Source organism: Sparassis crispa, assembly GCF_003851025.1.
Source record: "Sparassis crispa DNA, contig_000003F, whole genome shotgun sequence".
Taxonomy (NCBI): Eukaryota; Fungi; Basidiomycota; class Agaricomycetes; order Polyporales; family Sparassidaceae; genus Sparassis; species Sparassis crispa.
Window position 1 is genome coordinate 3,308,890 of NW_020939750.1, and position 18,969 is coordinate 3,327,858.

The 18,969-nt window shown below is 50.5% G+C and overlaps 7 protein-coding genes and 1 non-coding gene across 8 annotated transcripts; 4 read left to right on the forward strand and 4 right to left on the reverse strand.

Annotated features, from left to right (window-relative positions):
* Positions 1-78: 78 nt before the first annotated feature.
* Positions 79-928, forward strand: SCP_0412030 (Uncharacterized methyltransferase; the record flags this gene model as incomplete). Its single annotated transcript, XM_027757929.1, has 3 exons — positions 79-319; positions 378-568; positions 626-928. 3 exons carry the CDS (start codon positions 79-81, stop codon positions 926-928), a joined length of 735 nt encoding a protein of 244 aa, XP_027613730.1.
* Positions 929-1,731: 803 nt separating this feature from the next.
* SCP_0412040 (hypothetical protein) lies at positions 1,732-2,892 on the forward strand (the record flags this gene model as incomplete). The annotated part of the gene is made up of 6 exons (XM_027757930.1): positions 1,732-1,738; positions 1,808-1,935; positions 2,001-2,111; positions 2,162-2,355; positions 2,406-2,609; positions 2,664-2,892. The coding sequence occupies 6 exons, from the start codon at positions 1,732-1,734 to the stop codon at positions 2,890-2,892; spliced, it is 873 nt and encodes a 290-aa protein (XP_027613731.1).
* A 133-nt stretch (positions 2,893-3,025) lies between these two features.
* Positions 3,026-3,989, reverse strand: SCP_0412050 (hypothetical protein; the record flags this gene model as incomplete). The annotated part of the gene is made up of 3 exons (XM_027757931.1): positions 3,026-3,376; positions 3,427-3,678; positions 3,726-3,989. The coding sequence occupies 3 exons, from the start codon at positions 3,987-3,989 to the stop codon at positions 3,026-3,028; spliced, it is 867 nt and encodes a 288-aa protein (XP_027613732.1).
* A 5,615-nt stretch (positions 3,990-9,604) lies between these two features.
* On the reverse strand, positions 9,605-9,675 carry SCP_t0412060. Its single transcript has one exon. It is a non-coding gene; the product is annotated as a tRNA-Gly (tRNA).
* A 112-nt stretch (positions 9,676-9,787) lies between these two features.
* On the forward strand, positions 9,788-12,042 carry SCP_0412070 (Putative hydroxymethylpyrimidine/ phosphomethylpyrimidine kinase; the record flags this gene model as incomplete). Its single annotated transcript, XM_027757932.1, has 9 exons — positions 9,788-9,865; positions 9,922-10,047; positions 10,266-10,905; positions 10,961-11,084; positions 11,135-11,278; positions 11,326-11,367; positions 11,420-11,616; positions 11,671-11,856; positions 11,915-12,042. 9 exons carry the CDS (start codon positions 9,788-9,790, stop codon positions 12,040-12,042), a joined length of 1,665 nt encoding a protein of 554 aa, XP_027613733.1.
* Positions 12,043-12,155: 113 nt separating this feature from the next.
* On the reverse strand, positions 12,156-13,709 carry SCP_0412080 (Endonuclease III homolog; the record flags this gene model as incomplete). The annotated part of the gene is made up of 6 exons (XM_027757933.1): positions 12,156-12,392; positions 12,452-12,524; positions 12,577-12,669; positions 12,725-12,859; positions 12,912-13,102; positions 13,155-13,709. The coding sequence occupies 6 exons, from the start codon at positions 13,707-13,709 to the stop codon at positions 12,156-12,158; spliced, it is 1,284 nt and encodes a 427-aa protein (XP_027613734.1).
* An 823-nt stretch (positions 13,710-14,532) lies between these two features.
* Positions 14,533-17,288, reverse strand: SCP_0412090 (Mak10-domain-containing protein; the record flags this gene model as incomplete). Its single annotated transcript, XM_027757934.1, has 14 exons — positions 14,533-14,679; positions 14,732-14,848; positions 14,898-15,056; positions 15,111-15,190; positions 15,242-15,446; positions 15,500-15,631; positions 15,685-15,864; positions 15,920-15,991; positions 16,045-16,344; positions 16,396-16,557; positions 16,611-16,832; positions 16,889-17,014; positions 17,070-17,137; positions 17,195-17,288. The coding sequence occupies 14 exons, from the start codon at positions 17,286-17,288 to the stop codon at positions 14,533-14,535; spliced, it is 2,064 nt and encodes a 687-aa protein (XP_027613735.1).
* A 116-nt stretch (positions 17,289-17,404) lies between these two features.
* Positions 17,405-18,840, forward strand: SCP_0412100 (Tryptophan--tRNA ligase, mitochondrial; the record flags this gene model as incomplete). Its single annotated transcript, XM_027757935.1, has 6 exons — positions 17,405-17,596; positions 17,646-17,858; positions 17,911-17,991; positions 18,043-18,158; positions 18,217-18,344; positions 18,392-18,840. The coding sequence occupies 6 exons, from the start codon at positions 17,405-17,407 to the stop codon at positions 18,838-18,840; spliced, it is 1,179 nt and encodes a 392-aa protein (XP_027613736.1).
* Between the last annotated feature and the right edge of the window lie 129 nt (positions 18,841-18,969).

Consider the following 18,969-nt stretch of genomic DNA (forward strand, 5'->3'; position numbering starts at 1 on the left):
TGCATCATTTTATACTGATCGACGACGTGCGCGTACACCTGTCGTAAACCTGTCAAACGGATATGCAATCACTACAACATGGACCACCACCACCACCACCACCACCACCATCATGATGACACCCATATTCATGGGGATTCGCATGGACATAACTACGCTGATGCTAACAAACAGTACTTCAACGAAACTGCTCAGAAGTGGCATGCACATCCCGAAGCGCAGGAGATGGCCCGCAGGCTTACGGCCGCGATGAAGAGCACATATCCGACACTATTCGATGAAGAGAGAACTACAGTGCTGGACTTTGCTTGCGGCACGGGTACGTTAGTATGCGGTTTGAAGATTTAGGTTAAACGTTGCATCTGGATCGGACATAGGTTTGATCTCCCGAGAGCTGTGTGCAGACACTACGTCCATCGTCGGTGTTGACATCAGCAGCGGGACGGTGGATCAGTACAATTTGCGCGCGTCGAACCAAGGTCTGGCCCCAGAGGAGATGAGGGCGATCTGCGTTGACCTGAAAGGAACGGAAGGTGAACTTGACGGAGCCAAATTTGACGTGGTCGTGGTTCGTATTGTATTCTCGTGCCAAATATTTGTCTGACTCTTGATATGTGCGACACAGTGTGCATCCTCTTTTCACCACTTCTCTTCCGTTAAAGACGTCATGCGGACGTTGGTCTTCTTCTTGAAGCCAGGCGGATCGCTGCTCGTGACGGATGTCATGAAGGACGCTGACGAGAGCGAACTTTTTCCTCAGAACGTTCACCACATCGTTGCCCATCCTCACGGATTTGACAAGTCGGATATGCGGAAGGTGTTTGAAGGGGCTGGTCTCTCAGACTTCCGCTTTACTTCCGCATTTTCTGCCAAGTTTCACGGTAAAGATGTCAAATGTTTTCTGGCGAAAGGTGTAAAGCAGGAATGAGTTCAAGCCTCAATGTTGAGCTGTCTAATTGATATACAGTGTAGTGCCAGTGACGAATCCGGGGGAGGTGAATGTGATATGTATCTGGAACAGACTTGAGTCCTCAGTGAGGTCTACTGTAATACCGCAGGTCAGATCTGTTGTAATATTCTCTGGCTTTCTTAGCCGTTGATATTTCAGATCCCGTCAACTCCTCCTTGTAACTATGGAGTTGGATGCACGAATCAGGTATATAGTTCGTCCCGCTTCTCCAAGTGCGATGATGACTCCTCCACCGCAGCTGTTTCGTCCGGGAACCCATCGATGCAGCTCTTCGACATCTCTTTGTACATGTGAAGTTGTATCTCGTGACGGTTCATGGAACAGATATGGAAAGCCTTCTGTTGACTTCTCGTAGAGAGATGCACTCAATGGGCGATAATCCTTCTCGTCAGGTGGCCATGGCCGCACTGCCAGTGGTAATGTTCATGTTGTACCACACCATGTCACATTGTGATGCACACCTTGGATGCAGCACAAACAGGTCTTGTCCTATTGAAATCGCGCAACGTTGTCTACAGTCGCTTGCAAAAGTCGTGAGAATCCCGTGATTTTTTTTTAATTTCGCGCGTCGCGAAGTTCGACCAAAGGTATCACTGTATCTCATTCGTTACTCTACTTGTGTATGTAGTATATGTCGCGTGCAAATGATAAAAATTGCCCGCAGACACCTGTGCAGAAATCAGGACTAACCGTGAACTCGGAGCACCGCGGCAGCCCGATTACTGCTCTCGATGCACTAATCTTTCCCTTGTGCGATCAGCATGCCTGGTATGCAATATTCTGCCGACCTTCACGAACGAGTCTTACATCTTGCTCACCTTGGATTTGCTGCTTCAGAGATTGAGTACCTCCTAGCCCTCCCGCGATCGACTGTTTATCACACCCTACAACATGAACCCGGCTCCTTCAATGACACTTCCACTCGCAGCGGACGGCCTCGTGCACTCACCCGAGACGACGTTGAGGTGAGTTGTTTTGCTGTACATTGACATGAACTGATCTCAAAATGATCTGCGTTTGCGAGATTCAGCCAAACATCTATCTTGATGAGTTGAAGGAAGAATTGGAGCTGCAAAATGTAGACATATCATTGGCTGCTCTTTGCCGGTATCTTCATCGGAATGGCATTACACATAAACGAGTGAGTTGGACACTTATTGACATGCGGGATGTATTCATGTGCTATCTAAGCTTGCTCGGATTGCTCGTGAATGCGACCACGCAAGGCGTGCACTTTTTGTTGATACGGTGCAGCAATATGATGCAGCCCAGTTGGTGTCAGTCGATGAGGCTGCAGTGGACACTCGTAACATGACGCGGAACTTCGGCTGGTCCTATAGTGGTGTACGGGCTTCTGAGAGAGTGCCGTTGGAACGTGGTATTCGGTGTGTATGCTGATAAGGACATTTTATGAGCTAATGATTTGTATGTGTAGATATTCTGTTCTGCCCGCATTGAGTCTCGATGGTGTACTACATGTCAACATTGTTGAAGGATCATTCAATGCAATCACATTCCGACACTTCATTCATACATTACTTGACCGAATGAATCCTTTCCCTGCACCAAATAGTGTCATTCTCCTTGACAATGCGAGCATCCATCATTCCGAAGAGACTTTGGACATGATTGTAGAACGGTCAGTTGTTTATAGCTCCCACTATATTATATTCACTTTTGTGTTGGGTTATAGTGGAATGCGCTACATATTTCTACCACCATATTCTCCAGACTTACAGCCCATTGAAGAACTGTTCCATGAACTGAAGGAATGGATACGACGAAACTACATTGAAGGACGTGCAGCCATGAGGTGCACCAACGGCCCTGCACATCCATGGGTATTTCTGATGGAAGGACTTGATCATATTACTCCTGATGATGCATATGGGTTCTTCAAAGATACTGGATATATACAATAAAGTAGAGACTAATTCAAAAGTTGTACTCTAGTCAAATCGGAAACGCTTCTGTGGTATCTGTGCCTGTTGTCGAATCTGCTTGCAAACCAGTTTAGCCTCATGTATCAAGAATCGACCAGCACCAATGGGAATATCACAATGCTTCTTCAGCTTGACGAAGACCTGGCTCATATGCAGGATAGTTCCGACTGTGACGGTCTACAGTTACTGCATGCAGAAGGAAGTCGGTGAGCGATGGCCAAGGAGCATCAGCAGGATTGACAGGATCAGATGATGATGGAGATACTATAAGATGTTTGTGAGAACCAGACATCTCAGGCATGTTGATAATGATTGGAGGAACAGGCATAGATGTGGAAGGGGCCTTCGACACCGATGGGGCATGCTGATGACGAAACGAGGGAGGTACGTCAAACATCCGGTTGTTCAGTGGATGGGTATAGGTCACTGTGCGTTCCATTTCTGGAAGTGACAGTTGCTTGACCTGAATGAAAAGAGATGAGTACAGTGCACTTCCAAGACAGAAGCACTCACAATGTCAGTTGCCCAAGCTGCAAAACGCATCTCCGTGAGCTGGACGTGCTCTCCAGACGGATGCCCTAGCCAACATGACATGGCGTGCTCACTACACTTCGGATTCTGCCTTTTCAACTCCTCCACCACTTCATCAATTTGGCTTTGATGCTCTACAGTGGCGTAAGCATGTGCAACTGCGGCTGCTTTCATCCCGGGTGCCTTCTTGTGCGAACCCTTGGGCTGTGACAACTCCTGCTCTGAATCATTCACCTATCTGGAAGGTGAGAGCTTGGCAAGCATCAGAAGATGATACATACACTGTCATCCAATATAATTACTTGCTGAGGTCGGGTATTCCGGCGATGACTCTGCATGGACTGGACAATGCCCTGATAGTCATTGTCATCTTCGAGGCTCTTGCGGACAGACTTGGCATCCTTGGAGAGGCGATACGAGAGCGCCATGTCGTCGACATTGTCATATCCCATCACAATGCGCAGCCGCTCACGGACAATATCCCAGGTCATGGCCGAAGACAATGGTACGCGCTTCATAGCCTTTCCGTCATGCTTCGGCACCATGTATTCTACTTCTACCGGTTGTGCTGAGTGTGTGGAATGTAGATCAAGGCCTGTACAATACGAATAAATGATGACATACCATGTAGGGGTTGTTATGGGGGCCAGTCGCGCCACCGTACATCCGGTTCGTCGTCGTCAGTGACTGGGCCTTTGCAAGGTCTCAAGTCAATCGAGAGGGGTCCGACCTCCAGTCATAGCGATGACCAGAGGTCGGCCCAGTGGAGCAGTCTTATGAACGCTTGGCCGCTGTCTGCGGACCAAGGTCGATTCATCGCACAGATGTAGATGGTAAAACTGGTTGATGTGTAACCAGGACAAGATGGGGACTCCAGCTTGTCCTGTCGGTCTTATATACAAGTACAGGCGTCTGTCTACCTGTAATACTAGAACTACGATTGGTCCATCGGTATCAATACAAGGGCACAGGGTTTGTATACCTGTCCCACGGTCGTGAGAATGCTGAGTCAGTCATGACTCTGCATGAGAGACAATCAGTCCATATGGAGATAAGGTCGTGCTGCAAAGACAAGGCAGCAGCGAGGTCGTCGTGCGTCTTGCGCATGTATCAGGGTCTAGGGCCATGCCCATGAGGTTCGGTATCTGTATCGTAAAGGTAAGGCAGAGGTGAGGCGCACATGCCTTTGTCATGTGTGTGATAGGAAGTGCGTCCAAGTCTGGATCTCGCACATGAGGTAAACATGCCTTGAGCACAAGGTGCATATCGTCAGATGATCTTGTAGATCTGTGCCGGATAGATAAGGGCGATGACCATGATGACATCATGGTCATGTGGTCAGTGACATCATTGTCACATGGTCAGTCTAGGCTCTGTGACGTCATTGTCACGTGATTGGTAAAGGTAGAGGCGGAAGTCGTCCGCGCGTTCCTCAGAGAGGAGCTTTGTAACATCAGCTCCCATTCAGGTCTTCAATTCCCTGGATTGAAGTCGTCAAGAAAGTCGGTAGAGAAAATGGAATGGAGAAATTCCATGTGTCGTTGTTCATCGTGTCATGTCATCGCATGATTCTGGGTAAATCAGAGGCGGAAAATGAAAAAATTGACCTGGGTGTTAATCCAGCTTCGCAAACTTCGTTTTGCTTGTCGCTCGCATCCCTTTAGGACTGCTCGCTCCAACTGCAAGTCTTCTGTTTGTCTTCTTCTCATAAGCTATTCAGCTATGTTCATCGTCTTCTGTCAGTCTTGTTCTTCTTCATTGTGCTTTCGCACAGTGAATGGTCAACTTGCGTTGCCCATTCTTCTTCGTCTTGTTTCTTTTCAGTGTGCTTTTGCACAGTGAATGGTCAACTCGCATTGCCCATTCTTCCCTACTATACCCCGGCCTAAAAATCACGAGGGCGAAAGGTGTAGCATTGTCTTCAAAATTTGTAGTGTGGAAAGAGAATGCGGTGGAAGGGAGGAGGGGGGGAAAAAATTTGCCCTTGTGGGAGGGTTCCTCGTCCTCAATTACTCTTGTCGTTCCTCGACTCCGCTCGTCACTCCTCGATTCCATTCGTTCCTCGTCACCCGGGCACTCGGGCTCATTCCTTTGGCTCGGATATGCATCCTCGCCTACTATCCTCTATCAGCTCCCATTCAAAAAAACCAAATACCCTGGATTTGAAACCGATCAAAACAGGTAACAAATCGTAAAAAAAAAGTGAAGGAGGTGGGCAGCAAGGGTCTTCTAGTTTCTAGTCGTTGCGGACAAGTATCGTCTTCTAGTTTTAAGTCATTACGGACATGTATTCGTCTTCTAGTTTTAAGTCATTGCGGACAAATATCATCTTCTAGTTTTAAGTCATTACGGACATGTATCGTGATTGGCTGGTCATCGTCAATGCCAGCATGGTTAATCGTCTTCTGGTGAGCGATAGCTCCCATTCAGGTTTCATGTCTTCGATGTTTCTAATCATCGGGATAATTGTGGCCTTATCTTGGGTTGATGCCGCACTTTGTCGGTTATCTCCCTTCACATTCCGTGAATGCCATAATCCTGCCTTTCGGCTTTCATCAAGGTCGTTCGTCCTTCTGATAACCTTTCTGCACCCCGGGTATCTCGCCCTACTAGGTGTTCTCAGCAAAGGTTCAGATCAAATATCCAATGGTAAGCGATAGCTCCCATTTATGTTTCATGTCCGGTTCATGTCTTCATCATTAAAGTACCCTGGCCTAGGTTTGAACTACCCCGGCCTAGCGTGATACTTCATTGAATATTTCATGTCGGGTCTTATCGTGTGTTGGTGTCGAATAGAATCGACTACCTCCATCCATATTCCATGGATGCCCTATTCATCGCGGTGTCGTATGTCGTGTTTGTCTGTTTGTTAAGTTCGTTCGTCCAGATGATGAGACAACAGTCTACATCAAATCCAAGGATCGGCCGTGATCCAGTATCCTTTCTATCCATGGGGAACTACCCCGCACACGTCATCGAAAGTGCCATATCAAAGGCTGTCGTTCGCAGTAAGTTCGTCCATTGAGATCTGTCTGATCGTCAAGGAATGCTAGACCTGTTTAGGCATCTAGCATCGAGTGTTGTTATCATGGTGGTCAACAAAGGACCGTCTGGGACTTCCAGACATCTTCAAATCAGATCGTGAGTCATGTCTGTCTGATCATGCTCAAGTCTTTATCGTGGTGGTCAACAAAGGACCATTAGGAGTTTCCTAATATCGGGTGTCGTTCATCGGGAATTGGAGTGTCATATACTGTTAACTCCAAGTCGTTCTTCGGTGATGTGATCTTTTGTTAAGTTCCATCATCAGGCTAATCGTCGCCTCATCGAACCTTCGGCCTAAGTTCGGTATGGATCATTGGTTTATACGGAGAGCCAGGATCCGTCTTCTGTCAGAACCTTTTACTATGTCATTCAAGGTTCATCCAGGTTCAGTTTCTTTATCGTCGAGAGCTGTGATCGACGGTCGTCGTTCAGATCCTTTTGTTACATCAGGATCTTCTTCGGTTTCTTTAACGTCGAGAGCCTCTTCGACAGGGAATGGTTTGAAGTGCCAACTCGCGGTATCTTCAAACATTCCATGGTCATCAACTCGTAATGGAATCGAGTTGTCAATCTTTCTGCACCCCAGGTAACTCGCCATGCAGGGTGTTCTCAGCCAAGATCTATCGTTTGTTTATAGTGGAGAGCGAGTGTCCACTTGCTCAGTCCGAGCTCCCATTCAGGGATCACAATCATCAGATGGTCATCAGATCGGACTCAATTAAGAGTCTACGGTTTATACGGGTTGCCGTTCCCGGGATCAATCTGCACCGTGGGTATCTCGCCGCACTCGGTGTTATCAGCTATGATCATTAAGTGTGCGACTTAAGTCCTTCGTCAAAGGCTGCGCACTGTCCTCAGTTCATCACGGTCCATAGAATCGGTACTAATTCTACGGTGGCCAAACCTTTCCGATTCGCAGTCACATGCGGCTCGTACATGTCTTTGATTATTACACATGTCGTAGCTTTCCTCGCATGAGGGGATTCGACCCCTGAGAGTCACCCAATGAAGGGTAAACTCTTGAGAGTTCGTCTCGGACAAGGTGCCAATCAATTGTCTTATGAAAATCTGGTCTCACCTAGGAATGACCAGACAAGGGTCTTCTTTGTCGTTCCAAAGTTGGATTTCAGGAGAATGGAGTGTCAATCACGGTATCTCCATCTCTGTCGTCACAGGTGTCCTAATGTCAATGGACAAGGTCGAAGTCAAGAGAATGGAGTGTCAAATCACGGTATCTCCATCTCTGTAGTCATGGGTGTCCTAATGTTACGCTGTCTGCGAACATGGACGAGTCGAGGTCGGGTAGTGTCGTCCTAATGTCAATTCGGACAAGACGAGGAATCAAGTGCAAGGTAACCGTCGCCTTGTTCGGTCGGATGAGCTGTCTGCTCAGGAGGTGCAAGGTATCCGTCGCCTTGTTCGGTCAAGAGGTCAAAGGACACAGTCGCTGTCTGCGAACTGGTCGAAGTCGGGGTCGTCAGGCTCTAAAGCATAGGAGCTTGAGCCAAAGAAATATGATCTTGTCCTAATGTTATGGGGGCCAGTCACGCCACCGTACATCCGGTTCGTCGTCGTCAGTGACTGGGCCTTTGCAAGGTCTCAAGTCAATCGAGAGGGGTCCGACCTCCAGTCATAGCGATGACCAGAGGTCGGCCCAGTGGAGCAGTCTTATGAACGCTTGGCCGCTGTCTGCGGACCAAGGTCGATTCATCGCACAGATGTAGATGGTAAAACTGGTTGATGTGTAACCAGGACAAGATGGGGACTCCAGCTTGTCCTGTCGGTCTTATATACAAGTACAGGCGTCTGTCTACCTGTAATACTAGAACTACGATTGGTCCATCGGTATCAATACAAGGGCACAGGGTTTGTATACCTGTCCCACGGTCGTGAGAATGCTGAGTCAGTCATGACTCTGCATGAGAGACAATCAGTCCATATGGAGATAAGGTCGTGCTGCAAAGACAAGGCAGCAGCGAGGTCGTCGTGCGTCTTGCGCATGTATCAGGGTCTAGGGCCATGCCCATGAGGTTCGGTATCTGTATCGTAAAGGTAAGGCAGAGGTGAGGCGCACATGCCTTTGTCATGTGTGTGATAGGAAGTGCGTCCAAGTCTGGATCTCGCACATGAGGTAAACATGCCTTGAGCACAAGGTGCATATCGTCAGATGATCTTGTAGATCTGTGCCGGATAGATAAGGGCGATGACCATGATGACATCATGGTCATGTGGTCAGTGACGTCATTGTCACATGGTCAGTCTAGGCTCTGTGACGTCATTGTCACATGGTCAGTCTAGGCTCTGTGACGTCATTGTCACGTGATTGGTAAAGGTAGAGGCGGAAGTCGTCCGCGCGTTCCTCAGAGAGGAGCTTTGTAACAGGGGTGTTATAACCTTCCCATGATCTCCCTGAGTTGACTGAGAGGCTGGTTCCATAACAGTGATGTCATCTCCGTCCGTCTCAGAATTATGAACAACGCCATCATCGTTATCATCCTGTGTCACCTGCGCTCCATACAGAACATCCTCGTTACTGCTTGAAGACGATGGACTGATATAGTTCTCGATGAGAGATTGCACTGGCGGATGCGAGGGAGGAAGATGCGGAGGCAATTTGAGAAGCAGATGTGTAAGTTTGGGATCTGGTCCAAGTTCCGCAGGTTGCTCAGGAGGTCGACCAGGTTTTTTCCGTGTAGCAGTTAGATGACCAGACTTTCGTCCGTGCCTGGCCATGAAGTAGGAAGCAGAGAGACAGTGTACCGCACACAAAATTTGCCACCGCGGTGCTCCGAGTTCACCGTTAGTCCCGATTTCTGCACAGGTGTCTGCGGGCTATTTTTATTGTTGGTACACGATACATACTACATACATAGCTAGAGTAATGAATGAGCTACAACGACGCCTTTGGTCGAACTTCGCGACGCGCGAAATTAAAAAAAAATCACGGGATTCTCACGACTTTTGCAAGCGACTGTAAGAGATACTGAGATCTGTATCGCAATAAAGTATAATTTCAATTGCCGGATGGGAGGTCGCGGGTCGACCCAGCGGCTTCGACTCACCACGCTCAACAAATAACCATCTTGTCTAAAAAATATATCACCGAGAACAAACATGCATACACCGAGAGTCGAACTCGGAGCTAGGCCATGGGAAGACCCAATGTTACCGCTACACCATGTATGCAATCCTCGATAGGCACGATTAAATAAATAAGTAAGCTAGAAGCTCTGCACTCTCGTACTATAACCCGCCACCGCCGCTTACGATTCTTAAAGGCACCGTCATTCCCGCTCAAATGGCTTCGCGGACCAGCCAGCAACCGGTGGTGATGACCATCGCTGGTTCAGACCCAAGCGGAGGGGCCGGCATCCAAGTGAGATTTATCGCTGTCATAAGTAAAATGACTTGTTCTACGTTCCGTCCGCACAGGCTGACTTGAAGACGTTCACCGCACTTGGATGCTATGGAACAAGCGTGCTGACCGCGCTGACCGCGCAAAACACCACCGGCGTAATAGATGTGCATGCTCCACCCCACAACTTCATGTACAACCAAGTGCGTACCGGAATTTTTGGGGTATCTATGCGTATTGTCATTCCCGCGACCCACGCCCGAGCCAGGAATATCTATCTCGACTTTGATTCGAGCATTTCGAGCCGTTAAAAAGTCTAGCGATAATATAAAGGATCGCTTGCGAAATGTGCCAGGGGCCCGACAAATATGCTCGCTGAATTGAATACTTTGGTATCCCATCTGACACGTCCGCCTCCTAGCTGGTCTCCGTGCTCGAGGACATCGATATTGATGCCATCAAGACTGGCATGCTCTTCGACGCGGGTATCACGCGCACCGTCGTGCGGACGCTTGCATCTCACTTTCACGAGAAGCAAATGCCGCCGCTCGTCTGTGACCCTGTCTGTGTCTCCACCTCCGGACACAAGCTGCTGCAGCCGGAAGCCATCGAAGTCATCGTCAGTGAGCTTTTCCCGCTCACAGCGCTGGTCACACCGAACAAGACCGAGGCCTCCCTCCTCCTCACGCACTGCGGTCTGCCGTCCAAGGTCGACGACCTAACCGACATGATCACCGCGGCGAAGAACCTCCAGTCCCTCGGACCCAAGGCAGTGCTGATCAAAGGCGGACACATCACCGTGACGCTCGCTGAAGTGGAGCAGTTGTCTATCGCCCAACCCGAGGTCCGTGTCGTGCGCCAGGGCCTGCTCGGCGAGAACATGGAGATCCTCCAGTCTGTCGAGCGTGATCTCACCACCGGGCCTGTGGTAGTGGACGTTCTGCACCATCAGGGGGGCACCGTGCTCTTCGTCCGACCCCACGTCGACTCGACAAGTACACACGGAACAGGGTGCACGCTCTCAGCCGCGCTCGCATGCGCACTGGCGGTCGACGAGGATGGTAGGCCGATGTATGTACTCAGTGTGAGCTTGTTTTGACTGCTTTGAGCTTGCAGTTGTTAAGGCAACCCAAACGGCGACGATGTTCACCCATCTCGGTATTGAGAACGCAATCCCCATCGGACACGGTTTCGGCCCGCTCAACCATCTCCACGGCATCACGCAACGCAGCGTACCCAAGTACGTTAACTTGTACTTTGACTGCCGTCACGAGCTCGACATACGCACAGGCCCACTCCGAGTAACCCACACCCGCTCACCCGCGCGCTGATCGAATCGACAGGGGACATCTGGAAGGCGTACGTCCAGCACGAGTTCGTACAGCAGCTCGCGCGTGGGACGCTCTCTAGGGCATGCTTCCTACACTTCATTAAGTGCGCGTATTCTTGAGCATGGGCTTACGCGAGGCTGACCTGAGTAGACAGGACTACCTCTACCTCAAGTACTACGCCCGGGCTTACGGGTTCGTCTCGCCACCCGTCGACGCCCGTCGCTCTCTGACAGCGCCGTTCTAGCCTCCTTGTCGCCAAGTCGTCGTCGTTCAGCCAAATTGACGACGCGACACGGACGATCACCAATGTCATCAACGAGGTGTCGACGCATCGCTTTTTCTGCGCACAGTGGGGAATCAGCGAGGCGGAGCTGTCCGCCACTCCCGAGTCGCCCGCAACGACTGCGTACGGCGCGTACATCCTCGACGTCGGGTTGCAAGGCACGTTTGATGACTGGCTGCTCACGGATAGTGTATACCGACTCCCTGATGCAGGTGACAGCTCTAGGCTCGTGATGGCGGTTGCGGCGTGCTTGCTCGGATACGGTGAGGTTGGACTATGGATCAAGAGACAAGCTGCGCTGCCAGACACTTGGGTGAAGCTAGAGGGCAATCCCTACCTCAGGTGGATCGAGGACTACTCCGGAGAGCAGTACCAGGGCGCTGTCAAGCTCGGTCTAGGTGAGGGCTCATGAGCTGTTGTACGATATTGAGCTGAAGGTGCTGGGCTTCATGATAGAAACCATCGAAGCTATTGCCGTAGCGGACCCGCCGTCCAAAAGAAGGTTCGAAGAGTGGCAAGCGGTATGGGAGAGATGTACCCGCCTGGAGAAAGGGTTCTGGGACATGTCAATGGGGCTCCTGTAAAATTAATAAGAACTGCGGATCCCAATATACGATAAGTAGAAGCCAAGCAGCCTAGATTTGTATAGAATATGCGAATGCCCAATGTTCCCTTCCGTTAGAACGTATAAATATCCTCAGTCCGACTCGGTTTTCATTTGGATTAGATCGTCCGGTAAATCTCGCAAGATTGTAGCAGACGCAGCTGTCTTCTGGTCCTCCTCGAGCTTGATCTCAATGTGAGGCCTGGCGCTGCCAGATGCAGTTGCAACCGTCTTTTTGCTCTTCGACTTCGTAACAACCCGCGCACTTGGACAAAGCCCATTGCTGAGCTCACATGAGTCGCAGCGAGGTCCGATAGGCAGGCAGATCATCTGCGAGAGTGTAAGCATGGCACCATCCTACTAGCGCGCAGAGACGAGACATGACTGACCTGACCGAAACCAACCAGGAGGCCAGTGAAGGTTGGGCGGAGCTCTGCTGGCAGCCATGACTGCAAATTCAGTCTGAACGAGCGGAATGAGTACAGGAATGCAGGGTGACAACAAGACGGTGTACCGAGTCTCTTCAGGCGTCTTCGTGGGTGACTTATGCCATCCCAGCCTGTTAGTGATTCGATGGACATGTACATCAACACCGATACCCGCGTTTCTAGGAGTTCGACATCAGCTCGGCTTCCCATCGACAGCAAGATGCTTGTCCTCACACTTTCCAGGCTACATGCAATGCTAGGAATGCCATCTTTGGACCTACGCCGGGAAGAGAACACAGCTCATCTACAGTTTTGGGCACGTCCGACTCGAAGTCGTCGTGAAGTCGCTGCGCGGCTTGCTTGATGTATCTATCGCGCATACGTCGGTCTCGTCACACGGAACAGCATCAATCGAACTGACTGGGTTTTCCGCCTCCAAAAGCCAACTTTGCAGATAGCTTCAGATACGGTACTGTCGTCAGCTGCTATGACAGCGTCGACATTGACACTCCCTCCCAGCGCTTCTCGCAGCTTAGACACGGCAGCAGATGTAACTTCGTCCTTCGTTTGAGAGGACAGCATCAATGATACTAATGTCGCAAAGCGCTGATTCTGAAAACTAGTCATAAGCGCAGGAAATTTCAGACGATGCATCATAGCTTACCCTTGGCACTGTCTCCCCCAACTGCGCGCGTCCGCATCCCATTGTATCCACCGGCGCGACGATGCGCGACCGCATGTCCACAATCGCGTCATAAGTCTCACGCCAGCGAGCAGGCGCAGGATGAGGGACTTCCAAAGACTGTGGAACAGGCTTTGGCTTGCGTGGAGAAGCTACCCGCTTTGCTTTGACTGGGCTAGGCCTGCAAGTTCCCACCTCTATATTAGCTTTTGAGCTTGTTGTCTCTGCTTTCACCCGGGTCGACTGCTTTTTTGGACTACTGGTAACGGCAGTGAACTCTACTTCCCTCGTCTCCGATTTTTCTAGAACTTTTAACCGTTTGGACCGCCTCAAAGGAGATTCTGAGCTGGAACCGTCCGCCGCGGGTTCAAATAGTGTTACGGAAGTATGGTATGGACTTGGACGTGCTATTAGACTCGGAGAAGCGCTCCTCTTCATCGCAGGCATTGAGGGAGCACGGTTCGCCGTTCGGCGCAACAGATTTGTTTTGCCGAAGATGGTGGCTGGCTGGTCGCAGAGCAGGCCCGCCACGTCCATCGCTGGCGCGTCTGTCACACACCGCGTCACGCGTTCATATAGTGGCAGCACTGCAGCTGCAAAAAAAGGCGTAGCAGAGTATCTTGTATATTCCATAGCAACGACAAGTTGTGGGTGCCGTCAGGTAGCAGTTAAGAATTCTCCATAAAAAAGAGAATGCACCAGGCTCGCGCATAAGCTTCAGGGGGCTACTAGTAGTCTTACATAGAAGCAGTTAACATGATCCCGCCAATCCCGCCAGACACTATTACAGTGCTCTGAGAAAGAACAAAGGAGTTGAGCCCTCTTCGGTATGTCACTGACTGCATGTTCTTATCATAGCGTGCGTAAGAGGCGCATCATTAAAGCCCGGCGAAGCGGTAAATGAGTAGACAACCTTCTGTCAGTTGCCAGCTCAGATACAACGCCACGCAAGTGGTGTGGACAGTCGACGCGTCTCCTTGACTAGCTAGCGCTCGCACAGTGCAGTGATTCTGCTAAAGCTTCAAGAAACAGAAACACATAAGGAGACCCGGAGACAATGGTTAATGATACGCACCAGCATATATTAAGTCAGTGGCATTTTGACACGCGACACAGCGTGTTATCTCAGTATACAATTATCTGAAATACCATCGAGTAGTTTAGTATGTGTATTCCACGTATGTTCATGTCAAAGTCGTGTCGATTATACAGAAGTGCAGGCCCTTCGCACGCAAACGCAGTGAGAGTTTCTACTAATCACGGGAAAATCAAGATCAACCCAGTGGAGTAAAGGTTATCGCAACGGACATTCTGACCTGAAGTCTTTCCTTCTAGTGATGCTTCTTTACAGACTCCGCGTTCACGCATCCCCCGAGGCCATATCGGGGAACCAAGGATGATACTGCGGGTCCCATCTGAGTACTTTATGATCAAAGGTCGTTAGGTCTTCATTATTCGTCGGTGCCGCTTCCAAACGCTCGGCGACGCCAGCAAGCCGAAGAACGAACTATGGAGCGGATATCAAACTTGGGCGCATAAGATACGACTTAGGCGCTCACGTCACGGCGTTCGTTCGCCCACTTGTCCGCCCAACCTACGACGTAGGTGGCCCGGCATAAACCACGCAGCACATTACCGGCGAGCTTGAAGGATTCTGATGGAGAGTAATATGGGTCCTAGAAGACAGTTCGAATCATGCCCTAAAAACGAAATAGCAATACGTACTTGAGTTAGCTCTGTCACTTCAGGAGAATAGTTGTAGAAGTCCGGTGATGGATCCACAGGTACGAGGTCGTCGAACTCTGATCTGAATAACCACTTGTACCGCTTGACGAAGTTGAGCGACATGCGCCTGAACGATGTGACCACTTGTCTCGATGTGAGCTGTGCTAGCTATGTCAGGCAATGCAGTACCTTCACGGGAAGAGATGAGCATACCGCACACATCGCAATGCTCATTATATGAAGTGCTGAGAGGAAGTCGAACTGGAACAGCATTTCGGGCCAACCCAAAAAGTCTACAGAAGGACGTCAGGTCGTTGCTGAATTACAGCTCGGAATCACTCCACCTTGAGAAATCGTCTGTAGCAAGTCATCTAGGCAGGTCAGATGCACATCTATCGTCTTCGCTAGATACCAATATGCGATGGACCTCTCGTCCGCAGCGTATAGCTCCTGTTGAAAGCCGCTCAATATGATTTCCCGGGAAGCAGCTAGTCTCCGCAACAAGGCAGCCTGTGTGATACGCGAGATGAGTTTGACATCCTCATCGTTCTCGGAGTATGTTAGCGAAGTCTCGCACGTATCATGCGCAAAATTACACTCACAGCCGGCATGATCTGGGACGTCAACTCAACGATCGCCGCGTACAAGTCGTGCCATTCAAGCACGGACTTCATGAGGTGGCGCCGCCTTCGTGGGGGATTCGACCACTGCGACCTGACATGAGGAAGGGTGAGCTGGTGCAGACGGTATCGTCAGCGCGCGCAACAGATCTACCGGGGCGGCATGCCTTGGTTATCTGACGCTCAATCTCGTTTATGGACGGCACCGCAGGTTCACCGTATGTGATGCGCTTCTGATACAGCTGTTGGATCATGGCGTAGGAAATACCCAGCATCTCGGAGAAGAACCGGTCGACGAGCCACGCAGGTGGGTATCTCCCGAGGGCTGATTTGTCGAAGAATGCGGACTACAAATGTCAATCAGCATTGATGTACGATGAATTAGCCAATCTGAATCTTCACTTGTGTCAAGGAGCGAATGTAAGCGCATTGCGGCTGTTCTCTGGGCGACCATATGTGAAGCGTGCCTGCAATCTGGAGAACGTTATGACTGTATCCGGGGTCGCATAGCTGAAGTTGCACTTTACCACCCAAGTAGTTATACATGGAGTATCCAGTAAAAGGCATAGCTCTTCCCAGTCCTCGAAAAGATTTTCTATGGCATTCCACGTCTCCCCTTGCGGAGGCAATTCAAGTACCCGCATAGGCATAAAGTTTGGAAGACGACGGGTGATATATGGGTCGAATGTCAAATATGCCAGGGAATCAGATGAGGGTGGTTCCACCGGATGAGCACGGATGCGATTCAAGGCTTCTCGTGCAGTGCTGATGAGGAGTCGTAGTTCGGACGTGCGGGCAGGATTGAGTTTGAGCAGTTGGAGGATCGCCTACAAGAAAGTTATTCTAAGTACGTTGTGCACAGGGATATTAATACCCACCTTACGCAGGAGCAATCTATCACTCAAGGCGAGGACGTAAGAAATCGGCAGCACTGACTTGCGCAGCCAATTCAGTGCGGTATCCAATTTTTGGATTATAAATTCAGTAGTTATCCCTTCCAATAGCGAAACTTCGCATTTCTCGCCTTGCCAGTCTTCTATCTATGACCAAAATATTCAGACTGCAGCAGGGTGAGAACATAAAGGAAACTGACTTCATATACTTTGTTTTTTGACAGTTCACGCCAAGCCAAGTCGCAAGACTTCAGCAGGCCGAGGACAGAAGCTCTGAGAACTATTGAAATGAGCCCTCGTGGACGAAGAGGATCTGGTGTCACTTCAGGCATTAAGGTGTCGGGGTCGATATCTTTGAGGTGATGAATATAGAGTAACGTATACACTGTTTGCGCAAGAGTACTCCCGGCATGCCATTCCATCTAAAGCGGTGAAGGTACATGAATTGGTGTAACAATAGACCACCGTGACCATTCACCTCGCAGGAGAAGCTTCTATCAATAATCCAACATACTTCTTGTGGTAAGAGTGGTGCTAATGCATCGAAGGGGGGTTTGCGTTGCTCCTGCAGAATCATTCCGCTGTCCATACGAGGCTCTCCGATCTATCAAATCTCAGTATACTCAAGCCAAGGACGCAGTCTGCAAGCTTGCGCCCACCTCAAATGCACCCATCGCGTCCATTAGCGTGTACCCATCTACCAAGAGAACATCTTCGGGTTCCATATCTTCACGGGTAACTCACGTAAAATTTATACGCGCAGACTGATCATGGAGCGACTCACCCCGTCCTGCTTCTGCGAAGAGCTCCGTAACGTCCACGAAATCGTCGCCGCCTGGCATGTCCCGTAGTAGATCTATGGCCATTTCTTCAGGCATCTCTATGTTTTAGGTGAATTCCGAGTAATCATGCACGCAAGAGCAGGTCCTGGTTTGAGTCCAAGATTGGTCCAAGAAAGATTTTGCAAAGACGCGCCAACGTTCCTCCGCGTCAAATGTTGGCTTGCACCAGAACTGCGCGACGCTTGCGACCATGTGCTCTTTGTCCTGCCTCCGCTATCGCCTTAAGATTTGATAATATTCGCAGGTCGCTCAGTAGCGGCAGCGATGCGGTGAACGACACGGCGCGCTCGAAGCCCAGCTCGCGCGTCGTCTTCTCGGGAATACAGCCGACAGGAATTCCCCATGTCAGTCTTCTTGCGTATTTCTCGCTTCTACTCTGACCTAAAGAAATAGTTAGGTAACTTCCTCGGAGCTCTGTTGAACTGGGTACAACTCCAGCGGGATGCTCAACCGGACGACCGTCTTATTTTCTCGATTGTCGGGTGGCATGCTCTGACGCTGCCGCAGGACCCGCGGGCACTCAGCACGGCGCGCAGAGAGATGATGGCCGTGCTACTTGCAATAGGCCTTGACCCTGAGCGTTCGATTGTTTTTCACCAGGATGATGTAGGGCTGTGTGTTACCCTTCGCACATTTCGAAGCTTATTTACCCGTGCAGAATCCCAATCACACAGAGCTGGCTTGGATACTTAATTGCATAACTCCCATGGGAAAACTGCGTAGGATGACTACCTGGAAGGTGAAGCCCGTGTCGTCACACGTAGTGGTTACGTGACAGAAATCCTTCTAGTCACGACTGGCAGCATCGCGAAATGCACGCGACGATGCAGACGTCGACGAGTCTCTGCTAAACGCGGGACTATTTACCTATCCCGTGCTCCAGGCTGCCGACGTCCTGGCTTACAAGTCGGTTCCCCTGTTATGCACAGGAGAACGGCACGCTCATTTCGACTCTAAACTACAGGACTACTCACGTCCCCGTAGGTGAAGACCAGCAACAGCACATTGAACTCGCGAGAGACCTGGCCGACACGTTCAACCGAACGTTCAAGAACCGAGGACCGCTCTTCCCTCTGCCTCAACATGTCGTTAGTGAGTACGACGATGCCAAACAAATGCCCCGCTTTGACATTCCCCAGCTACCTCCCGTCGCGTCCTATCGCTAAAGGACCCATCCTCCAAAATGTCCAAGTCTGCGCCAGACAAGCAGTCGCGCATCTTGCTCACGGACAGCGCGCTGCAGATACAGGCCAAGGTTCGCGCTGCCGTCACCGACTCCATCACCGGCATCACTTACGACCCTCTCGCGCGTCCGGGCGCGTCCAACTTGCTAGCGATCCTGGCAGCATGCTTGGGCGAGGACGTGACGGAGGCCGCGAAGCGCTACAGCGACAAGGGGCACGTCCACCTCAAAGCGGACGTTGCAGAGGCGGTCGAGGAAATGATGAAGAAGCCGCGTGCGGAGTTCGAGAGGCTTAGGGAGGAGCCGGCGTACCTCACCTCGGTCTCCGCGGCTGGCGCAGCCAAGGCAAGGGAGCTCTCGGAGGCGACGATGCGGGAGGTCAGAGAACGCGTCGGTTTGGTATAGAGGGCGGCGAAGGGACCGTTTTACGGTCGTTAACTTATTGACGATACAATTCGGCTTCGTATACAAGCACAACCTCTACTCTGTCTCTACACACAATTAATTCACCCTGGGAATGCAATTGCGTTTCGG